The following is a 10934-nucleotide window of genomic DNA, read 5'->3' as shown; positions in this document are numbered from 1 at the left end:
GGCAATAAGGGGTAGGCTTGGGGGGGGGGGGGGGGAGACATCAGAGGAGAATGATTGGAGGCATCTGGCCGGGTCAAGATGGGGGAAAGGGTCCAGCAGGGCCCCCCCACGCACACACACACAATCAAGTGGTGGGTTACTGACAGGGCTCAGAGAATAGCTTTGGAAACACCAGCCCAGACTTCCCCATTTCCAGGCTCGCCCCTTCACTGCCCATCCAACAGACTGCATCCTTGGCCCAGTTACAAGGTCTGTGGGACGCAGGGCCAGGAAGAGGCCCAGGCTCACCTGGCGTCTTGGGAACGGGCACCGGCACAGGCAGCCTCCGGGGGAGAGGCAGGACCTCCGTCTCAGCACCCTGGCCCCAAAAGTCCAGCCTCCGACTGCGGCTTCCATCACTGCCACGGCTTCCCTCCTCCGGGCACCCAGAGCGGGGCGAGGGTTCCTTGCCAGCCGTGCGACTCCCACCCGGTGGCGTGCCGTTCCTCCTCAGCAAGGGCCTTGGCGGACTGCCCATCCGGCAACAGCCGGCCTTTGCAGCCGTCAACCTCTTGGGACTTGCCTCGTGGAAAAGGTGGCCGCTGTCCTCCTCAAAAACGGGCAGATCCACCTCCAGCACAGAGCTGTCCCCCACGGATGGCCGTGCTGCTGCCTCCACCTCCTCTTCGCTGTCATCCAGGATCACCACTACATTGGCCGCAGACTTCCCATCTGCTGGCAGGCAGGCGGAGGACAGCGGAGGTGGAGAGCGCTGGCCCAGGGGGGGCCAGCCCTGCAGAGACTGCCTCTTCGGGGAAGGGGTCAGGGCAGATTTCAGAGTGGGACCGCTGCCCTGCGCGTCTCCAGGCCACTGAGCTTCGGGCCCAGAGGTCAAGCCAAGCTTTGCAACCTGCCTACCGCTTGGGGCCCCGTGGCTGAACAGAGGGGCGCCTGGCCCACGAATCCTCTGGCCTCCGTCACCTCCCTCACTGCTTGGAGGCGTTCCCAGCAGAGGTGCCCTCCTGCCCTGGCAACAGCCACTGTCCACCTCCCGGCCGAGATGACCGCCCACGGCTCCGAGTGCCTCCCGCTCCTCAGGGGGCAGTCCCATCCCCTCTGCCGGCCACTTCCCCTGGCCAAGCTCCCTCTCACTCGCAGGGTCCACCACAGGGGGGGAGAAGGAGGGCAGAGGGGCTGGGGCACGGCCGGTGTTGTCTGCACCGCTGCTAGCAGCCCTTCCTGCAGAAGCCACACTCTGCGGCTCGGGAAGCCCCTGCTCTTCACCGCGACAGGGCTTCCCACTGGCCTCTTGCGGCGCTGGGGAAAAGAGGGGGAGCGAGAGGTCGCTGGGGAAACCTCCCTTCTCTTGGGGAGATGCTGGGAGTTCCTCAGCCAGGACCCCAAGTGACACCGGGGAGCCACCCCTGGAAAAGCTCTGTGAAAGTGGCTCCGGTCCCAGGGGAGTGGAAGACTGAAGGAGTGCGACACAATCCTCGCTGGGTTCCCTGCCGCTCTGACTCCCTGGGAAAAGCTCCCAAGACTCCGCCCCCCAAGACGTGGCCAGGAGGCTCTTCTCGGCCGGCTCCGGCAGCCCCTCCGGGCACCTTCTGCTGGCTGCTCCCAGGGGCTTCTGCTCCGGGGCATCTTGTGGGGGCTCCAGAGGACAACTGGGCCCGGCCTCCTGTCCCTGCAGAGGGGATGACTCCGGGCCCAGGCCCCCCTCCTCCGCCTCAGCCCCCCGGGGCCTCTCCCGGCTGTGCCTCTCCTCCTCCTCCTGCGCTTTCCGCTGGGTGGCAGCAAACTCGTAGATCTCCTCCAGCTCCTGCTCAGCCACCATGTTCTCACAGCCCGGCTCCTCCGGCAGCAGAGCTCTGTCCTCCTCCTCTTCGCCCACCCAGATGGACTTCAGGAGCTTCTCAAACTGCTCCACTCTTTCCTCCTCTTCCTCCTCCCGTCCAGAGGTGTCAGCGGCAGGCGGCTCACTCCAACCGTGGGCTGCGCACAGGGCAGCTAACTCCGCCACCCCAAACCTACAAAGGAGACACACACACAAGCAAAGACCTTCCTCCTCCTCCTCCACACCCACCTCTTTCTTGCTGGCAGCAGAGGCGAGAGCCCATCTCCAGCGTCAGCTGTGAGCCAGAAGTGCCCCCGAGGAGGAGGAGGAGCAGCAGCAGCTGCATACAAACCTGACGGCCAGGGCAGCCACGTCTGAGAGGACGTGTTGAGGAACGAGGTGCTCAGCCGTGTAGAGATAGCTCAAGAACACCCTGGCGGCCTCTCCCGAGACATCACTCAGCAGCACCCGGCGGGCCTTCGCTTCTCCTTCTTCTGCCACCCAGAAACCCGTCTGATCCACCTGGCGGCACAAGGGAAGGAGCAGCAGGAGCCTCCTGGGCCGCCCGAGAGCCACGACGCGACGCCCCTCCACTGCTGGCTGCATGGGGGGGGGGCGCTCAGGCCTCCGGCCACAGGTGCCAGCGAGGAGGAGGCCCCACTCCCCCCACCAGCAGGGGTGCAAGGAGGGTACACCCCCCCCGGCCTCCGTAAAGTGTTTGTGTGGGGGATGCCTGCCTCAAAGTGGGCCTGCTGCAACCAGAACCCCCCCCCCCACTCCCGTGTGTTGCCTCAGCAGCCCCACACCCGGCGGGGGCGACGGCACGCATGCGTCCTGTTTCCCTCCCCAGCAGGGTGACAGAACGCCCACCTCCCTACAGACCGTCAGCCGCTCTGCTCCGTCCTCCTGGTGACGCTTCTTCCCGATGGCGCCTCCCGCCTGGCAATGAGCAGCCGCCCCGAGTGTGGTGGGGCCCCTCCCCCACAAGGGAGAGCCGAAGCCCCGGCTCAGGGATCCCATCCGGACAGAGGAGGACCGCCACAGGCCCCCCCCCCCTGCCCTGGCACCACCACACCCAAACACAGCCGCTTCCTTGCGGCGGGCTAACCTGGACTGACTCGCTTCATGGGTACCGCTCACCTCCCCCCTCCCCAGCAGGGGCCCAAAGCGGCTCATACGTCATGCTCCTCCCCCTCCATTTGATCCTCTCAGCAACCCTGCGAAGTAGGCCAGGCCGAGAGAGCATGACCAGCCCAGGGCCACCCACGGCAGAGTGGGGATTCATGCCTGGGTGGGTCTCCCAGATGCTGGTCTGATGCGGCACCACAATGCCGCTTGCGCTGGCTGCCACTATCCTCCTCCCCTCTGTCTGCCTCCGTGCTCAGCCACACAGTTTTGGGCACACACAAAGGTGGGCCCAGCTCCCTCCCCTCCTGACTTACCGCTTCCATGAGCTGTGGGCACCGGGCATAGAGCACAAACATGTGAGCATAGAAGAGCTCCCCGCTGCCCACCTGGAACTGGACGTCACTCAGGTGGGGGTTATTCACCATCCCTTTGAAGGCAGCGGCTAAGGAGCCCAGCAGGACCTGCAGCCCGGGAGAGAGAGAGACAAAGGGCCCAGTCCAGACATCCCCTCACGGCTCTTGCGGCTCCCCTGGGAGGATCTAGAAGCTCCCCCTCAGCCAACGATGCTTATTGTGTGTCACAGCTCACAAATTCCCCGGGTACGTGGAGGGAAATCGAGTGGGGGACCAGTTTTCCAGAGGCCAGGCACTCCAGGGGGCCCCCGGTGGGGAGCTGTTCTCCCGGCCTTTTCAAGTGGCCTCTCCCTCCACTGGAGAGATGCTGACTGATCTTGGGCAAAAGAGGGGATTAAACTAGAGCGTGGGGCTCTTACTGGCGGAGTGAGGCTTCCCAGAGGCGGCGGCTTCTTCTTCTCCTCCTCTAGGGGCTGATTGAGATGATGGCTCTGCGGAACATTGCCAGGCATCCCCTCTTGCCCTCAATAAGGGGAACAAACATCAGTGACATATCTGCTGCAATCCAGGCAGCCATCCACTCATACATACAGGAGGGGGGAAGAAACCCCACAAGCCAGGGAGCGCTCTCCCCCGAGGCTCCCTCCGCGCCTCACCGGGCTCCTCCTCCTGCTGGGCCGCCGGATTCCACTGCGTGAGCGTCAGCCCTTCTCCAGCGAGCTCCATCAGATCCTGCAGGGCCCCTCCCTCTTCCTGGCTGGACGCCTCCGCCACCACCGCCGCCTCCTCCTCCCGGGGCCTCGAGCCTCGAAGGTCCGTGCCACGGCCTCTTCCCCGGAGAAGCATCCCCGTTGCCTCCGGTCTCTCCGAGCCCAACAAGGGCAAGGCTGTGCTGGGCATCGGTCTCTGGAGAAGGAAACGGGCTGCTGGTGGCACAGGGCACAGCCATGCCAGGTGCAGGATCACCCTCAAAACAGGAAGCCTTGGCCTCTGTGGGACGGAATGCCCAGCAGGGCCTCCTTGACACGGCTCCGTAAGGACATCAGACACCAAAGGGGAAGGAGCAGGTCCCAGAGGAGGAAGCCCACGTCGCAAGACCAAGGACCCTGATCCAAAAGAGTGACCCACAAGCAGGGGTCCTGAACAAGCAGCCCTCACACACAAAACAACAGTGCTCGATCCATACTGGCCACGCGTGAATCCACACATACAGACAGTAGCGATCCAGAATGACGCGCCCGTCCAGTTTCCCTGGGTTAAGAACTCCTCTCGTTCCTTTTGCCGGACTGGACGGGATGCTCATCCCTGGATGTCCACCTCACTGGCTAGCAAAGAGAGAAGCCGAACGCCTCTGCACGGCAGGTCCGATCGGGAGGTAAGAAACACCAGGCGCTCCTGACCCTCAAGCAGCTGGTGTTTCTTACTTCCCTGTTGTCTGTGCCTTCCCTTCTGAGGCCCGGCAAGCGTTTGGCTTCTCCGTCTGTCAGCCAGTGAGATGACCATTCAGTGACGATCCTCCCGTCCAGCTCGACCAAAGTCACAAAAAAAAGAGTCTGCAGCCGGGGAAACTCAGGAGGGGCTTCCTTGCGGAGTATTAAGGCTCCCACGTGTCAATCCAAGTCATCATAGATTGATCTTTTTCATTTAACGAGGAATTTTTCATTACACATTTGTTTCTTACTGTGTGGGTTCAGCACTTTTTTGTTGTGCAAACCTTAAGTATCAGACTTTTACATTTCATAAATGTGCCAAATAGTGCAACTAAATATGCTAAGTTATAAATTATAAAAGTTTATCATATTAAAGCAGCAAAATAAATCTAGGTTTTGCATATATCTCAATTTTTGAACAACTGTGTTCCCCCCCCCCCCCCATGTTTAATCTTGGCTCTGCCATGTTAAAGTTCCGGACTAGACACAAACTGTAACAGACAGGAGGCTCAGGTCAGTATCGAGAAGAGATTGGATTTATACCCCACCCTTCACTACCCAAGGGAGTCTCAGAGCGGCTTACAAACTCCTTACAAACTCCTCTCCCTTCCCACAACAGATACCCTTGTGAGGTAGGCGGGGCTGAGAGAGCTCTGACAGAAACTGCTCTTTTTGAAGAATAGCTGTTATCAGAACTATGGCTTGGCCAAGGTCATCCAGCAGGTGCAAGTGGAGGAGTGGGGAATCAAACCCGGTTCTCCCAGATCAGAGTCCGCCCACCTAACCACAACACCAAAGAGCTCTGCTTGCTGAGGAAGACCCCAAATTCAATCCCAGGCACTCTCCATTGTTTAAAGGGGGGGGGGGACTGATCGCTGCTCAGTGAAGTGGGAGAGGCCTCCGCCAGAAGCCTGAGAGCCACTGCCAGTCTGAGCAGGCACAAGTAGGCCTGACAGGGTCCAGCGCCAGGTACCGGGCTGCTCCCTGCATTCACACATATCTCAGCCTCCAAGTTTAAAGTGCACCGGACAAGCACAGAATGGCGCCTTACAGCAGCTGCAACCAGCGCAGGGCCCTTCTGGGGGGGCTTCCTTGCACTGCGCCCCTCGCCCACAGACACCCACCTGATCTGTCTGCCCCAGCCCATCGGGAAGGGTCGAGCCAGCCACACAGAGGGGTCCTGGCGCAGACGGTCCGGCGAGAGAGCTGCGTTCCCACAATGAGGACGGCGGCCCTCTGGGCAAGGCCACAGACCAGTCCGCTCTCCCGGACAGCTCCGAGGCCAAGAGCCGGCTGGGGGCCAGAGGAGGGGTGCCGGGGAACTCATCCGCTTCTGCGAGCAGCAAGGCCACGCGCTCCTCCGTCTGTCTGCGGGCCTCCTCCGGGTCCTGAAGCAAGAGTGTTGGCGGTGACTGCGGAGGCATCACGCGGCTCTTCTTCTCTACAGCGTGACAGGGGGAGAGAACAGCCCTCGTTACGCCCTCCGGAGAGCCAGCTCTCAAGGGAGGCCTGGAGGGCGGATGGGTGGGCAGTTACCTGGGAGGACCACACCACATCCCTCCCGCTAGCAGAGGTCCCCTTGCGCCTTGTCTCCCGGTGCTGGAGGAGGACGTCTGAAGGGAGAAAGCTGCCGCTCACACCCTTTGGGCTCGGTCCGGGCCACTCGTGGGCAACTTCTCCCGGCATAAAAACAGCAGGACAAATGGGGGGGGGGGGGGTTTCAGTATTCTGAGAAAGGGCAAGAAGGGCCAGAGCCACACCTGGTGGGTGGGCCAGCCGGCCCGCCAGCAAGGGTGCAGCAGCAGCAGCACCTACTGAGTGCCCAGCATGATCACCGCTGACTCTCTGGGTCTGCCTCGAGACCAGCCCACTGAAAGGGGCGGAGGGTGCCTGAGCTCCTTCCCCGCGGCAGACCAAGCCCCAGCACTGCTGCCTCCCAGAAGGCCCACGGAGGCTTTCTAAGGGGCTGCGGGCAGACCCGCTCCTGGCCAGAACCCCACTCCTCCTCCTCCTCCCCCCCAAGCAGTTGTAGCAAGGGAGGGAACTGGCGGGTGGAGGGTGCAGCTCGTGCCCACAGGTCACGCCTCAGCAGCTTCCCCGCAAGCCACCAAAACCATTTTTCATCTTTTGCAAACCGCAAGAATGAAGCCCCACAACCTGGCTAAAGTCAGTGAGAGAGTGAGGACAGGCAGGGGAGGCTTCACTCCCGGGCCCTTGCAGGCTCCAGAGAAACCGAAGCCACTCTCAGGAGGACTCCAGTGCTGTTCTGCACCTGCAGACAAACAACAGCTCTGCTTCCTGGATGGAGGCAGGCAGCCCCCCATGCGGTCCGAGGCTATTTCAAGGTCTGCTTGCCTTCAGCTCCTCGGCCATCTGGAGTCTACTGGAGAGCCACTGGGTCCGGGGACGCTCTCCTGGCCGGCTTGCTCTGACTTTTAGTGATCTGGTTAAAATCCTTTAGGGTGCCCCCCCCCCCCCCCCCCCCCCGGAAAAAGGCAGAGACATGAAGGCACTGGGCAGGGTGCAAAAAAACACCAAACAACTCTTTAAAATTTAAGAGGAAAAACCAGCTTTGATTGCTAGGACTTTGTTCAGCCAATGGAATAATTAGAAAGCTTACGGAGTGCTGAACAGAAAGTTCTACGGTATACTGTACACACATGCAGTATTCTCAAGGATCTATTTGTTTAAACGTGACTAATTTTGTCTACATAAAGTGTACTAATGTGTATGATGATCCACTGTCAAAGAGTTCAATATCTCCAGTGTTACAAAAGTTTAACATTTTCATTGAATTAGCTTAATTATCCAGATGTGTTCCTAGTCCTGTTGTGGCTGTTTAGAATGGCCCAAACAGATTTGTTTCTGTTTGCTACAAGGTTTTTTAAAAAGTTTTTCCTTTTCCTGCCTCGCACATGCAAAACTACGATATATGTGCTGAGGTGGGAGAGGGTGCAGCAGCAGTCCTTGAAGCTCTCTCTCTCTCTAGCACTGGCTGCATTTGTAATTTTGCTGGTGGGAAACCAAGGCATTGAGATGCTTTTAAGTTGGAAATGTGCCGAGCAATATTAAAGGCATCATTTATGTTGTTTTACTGCTTTCCTTTCCTTTTATTCCCTTAGAAGCTCATCAATTCACAAATCTTGAGCAGCAGAAAATACTTATTCCTTATTTTTTGGATGCAACGGCTAGAAGGACTGAAACATATTTTGCAATTGCTAAGGTAAACTTAGCAAAAGAGCCAGGGTTTCAGGAGTATAAGGGGACAGTTGGTTACCTAAAGTCTTAATATAATGATTCCTTATATTTTCATTTGAGCAGGACATGAAAGGATGTATTGATCCTATTAAGGCCACAAGGGCAAATTCTATCAGAATAGTGTTTTTACAAACAAGAAAGCTCTGCAATAAGAGTACATATAGGGGATTATTGATTTTGGGAAAGAAAGACCAAAAGATAGGGCTGAGCAAATTCTGTGGGCTCTCAGAACCCAATTTTACTGCTCTAACATGGTTAGGCCAAAATTTTGCATAGGTATGAACACGGGTTGTTTTTCCTTGTCTTCAAAATTTCTAGAAATGTTACATCTCTAGGCTAAAGGTTTGTAAAACAGACTAGTATTTATTGCCCTCTGCTTAGCTGTTCTGAATAATATTTTCTAAGTTCTGTTCTTTGACTCCTGCTGTACTTTATGGACTTGAACCACGAGGAGCCCTTTTACAGGCTGGGATGCGCAGGTATTTTAGAAGTAATGAACAGGGACTGGACAGGTGTGGCCCTGTCCTTTTAGGCTGGAGCAAAATTTGCCAGCAAATTTGGAAAACGCAACAGTGGCCACAGGATTGGAAAAGGTCAGTATACATTCCAATCCCAAAGAAGGGCAATGCCAAGGAATGTTCAAACCATCGCACAATTGCACTCATATCACACGCTAGCAAGGTCATGCTCAAGATCCTACAAGCTAGGCTTCAACCGTACATGGATAGAGAACTGCCAGAAGTACAAGCTGGGATTCGAAGAGGTAGAGGAACTAGAGATCAAACTGCCAACATTCGCTGGATTATGGAGAAAGCAAGAGAGTACCAGAAAAACATCTACTTCTGCTTCATTGACTATGCTAAAGCTTTTGACTGTGTGGATCACAACAAACTATGGCAAGTCCTTAAAGAGATGGGAGTACCAGACCACCTCACATGTCTCTTGAGAAACCTGTATAAGGGCCAAGAAGCAACAGTTAGAACCGGATATGGAACAACTGGTTAGTTTCGCATAGGAAAAGGAGTACGACAAGCATGTATATTGTCACCTTGCTTATTTAATATATATGCAGAGTACATCATGCGAAATGCTGGCCTGGATGAATCACAAGCTGGAATTAAGATTGCTGGGGAAAAGATCAACAACCTCAGATATGCAGACGATACCACTCTAATGGCAGAAAGTGAAGAGGACCTAAAGAGCCTCCTGCTCAGAGTTAAAAGAGGAGAGCGCAAAACTGGGCTTGAAGCTCAACATCAAAAAAACTAAGATCATGGCATCCGGCCCCATCACTCCTTGGCAAATAGAAGGGGAAGTCGTGGAAGTAGTGACAGACTTCACGTTCCTGGGATCCCAGATCACCACAGACTGTGACTGCAGCCATGAAATTAAAAGACGCCTGCTCCTTGGGAGGAAAGCGATGGCGAACCTAAACAGCATGATAAAAAGTAGAGACATCACCCTGCCAACAAAAGTCCGCATGGTCAAAGCAATGGTATTCCCAGTAGTCATGTATGGCTGCGAGAGTTGGACTATAAGGAAGGCCGAGCGCCGAAGAATAGATTCTTTTGAACTATGGTGCTGGAGAAGACTCTTGAGAGTCCCTTGGACTGCAAGAAGAACAAATCAGTCAATCCTCAAAGAAATCAACCCTGACTGTTCCCTGGAAGGCCAGATAATGAAACTGAAGCTCAAATACTTTGGCCACCAAATGAGAAGGGAGCACTCCCTGGAGAAGACCCTGATGCTGGGAAAGATTGAAGGTCAAAGAAGACGGGGACGGCAAAGGATGAGATGGTTAGACAGTGTCATCGACGCAACGAACATGAAATTGAGCCAACTTCAGAGGACAGCGGAAGACAGGAGGGCCTGGCGGGAGCTGGTCCATGGGGTTGTGAAGAGTCGGACTCGACTGTGCGACTGAACAACAACAACAACAAAAATATGAACCAGCCCCCCCCCCCCGGTGCTTTCCAGACTCCTGTCCAAGGCCTGAGGCTCTCAGCCAAAGGGCCCTGCAGCTACTGACAAAAAGCAGACCAAAAAAACAAGCACAGACCATTCTAGGGAGAGACTTTTCACCCATACGCATATGATTAGACCTTGCCACTCGCAAGATGTGTGAAAGTGGAATGCAAAATTATACCCAGCTCAGCATAACCACGAGGTGCCACCAGGCCACCTCCCAACACGCACCCACCCCTCACTTTTGGGAGGCCACAGATGGGGCAACTTCCAGACTGACCTCCTCTGGGGTTCTTCCTTCCTTGCCGAGCTCTGTTCTGTCTCCCACTCGACAGCCACCTGGCCTTTGCCGCCTCCGCCTCCTCGTGGAGCGACTGGGACATTGCCATGGCCACCAGCAGCTCCTCCTCAGCAGCTCCCATTCTGACACCATTGATCCTTTGCTTCTTCGTTGACTGCTCTGTGCGAGTGGAGACTTTCCGCTTCAGCCCGCTGAGCACAGGAGGGAAAACCAAGTTAAATGCAACAGGGGCTGCAAATGAAATAAGGGCTCCGCCGCTCTCTTTCGAAGTCAGACCCCACACTGAGGCCTGATTGTGCACTGAAGAGCGGGAGAAAGGCAAGTGCAAGCGAGTCCTCTTTAAACAATCCCATCTCCACTTGGACCTGTTAACCGCCTCGACCCAGCAGGGCTCATCAGGACCCCGGCCTGGCTTTTCCCCTGAGAAAGGGCCGGGGGGCCACCCCATCTGACACGCGCGCCCCCCCCTCCCCCAGCTGCAGTCCAGCTGCTCCCAAAGGCCCCAAAGCACCACCTCTTCTCTTTGGGCTGCTCACCTGGGGGCAGGCTCAGTCTCTGACTGCAGCCAAGGTCCACTCCACGCAGCCGCTCTGGCCTCCCTTTCCCTTGACTCCTTTCCTGACCAGCAGCAGCTGACCTCTTCATCATCCCCCCCCCCACCCGCTGTGACAAACATGCTCCCT

General features: G+C 56.8%; 2 protein-coding genes across 2 annotated transcripts in view; both read right to left on the bottom strand.

The window, feature by feature from the left end:
* Positions 1-10430, bottom strand: part of SLX4 (SLX4 structure-specific endonuclease subunit) — a 14928-nt gene extending 4498 nt beyond the window's left edge. Inside the window, exons 1-7 of the mRNA XM_015409958.1 lie at positions 10231-10430; positions 5852-6168; positions 3954-4203; positions 3717-3814; positions 3259-3405; positions 2169-2338; positions 289-2009 (exon numbers count right to left, since the gene is read on the bottom strand). Coding sequence (XP_015265444.1) covers positions 289-2009; positions 2169-2338; positions 3259-3405; positions 3717-3814; positions 3954-4203; positions 5852-6168; positions 10231-10372 — 2845 coding nt within the window. The 5' untranslated portion in view covers positions 10373-10430. The remainder of the gene's footprint in view (positions 1-288; positions 2010-2168; positions 2339-3258; positions 3406-3716; positions 3815-3953; positions 4204-5851; positions 6169-10230) is intronic.
* A 91-nt stretch (positions 10431-10521) lies between these two features.
* TRAP1 (TNF receptor-associated protein 1) overlaps positions 10522-10934 on the bottom strand; it is a gene marked incomplete at its 5' end in the record, with an annotated part of 19767 nt that continues 19354 nt past the window's right edge. The window contains one exon of the mRNA XM_015409899.1: positions 10522-10551. Within this exon, the coding sequence (XP_015265385.1) occupies positions 10522-10551 (30 nt within the window). The remainder of the gene's footprint in view (positions 10552-10934) is intronic.

Source organism: Gekko japonicus, unplaced genomic scaffold (assembly GCF_001447785.1).
Source record: "Gekko japonicus isolate JY-2015 unplaced genomic scaffold, Gekko_japonicus_V1.1 scaffold78, whole genome shotgun sequence".
In the NCBI taxonomy this organism is placed as follows: domain Eukaryota; kingdom Metazoa; phylum Chordata; class Lepidosauria; order Squamata; family Gekkonidae; genus Gekko; species Gekko japonicus.
Note: the sequence above shows the minus strand (reverse complement) of the source record. Positions and strands in the feature narration are given on the sequence as shown.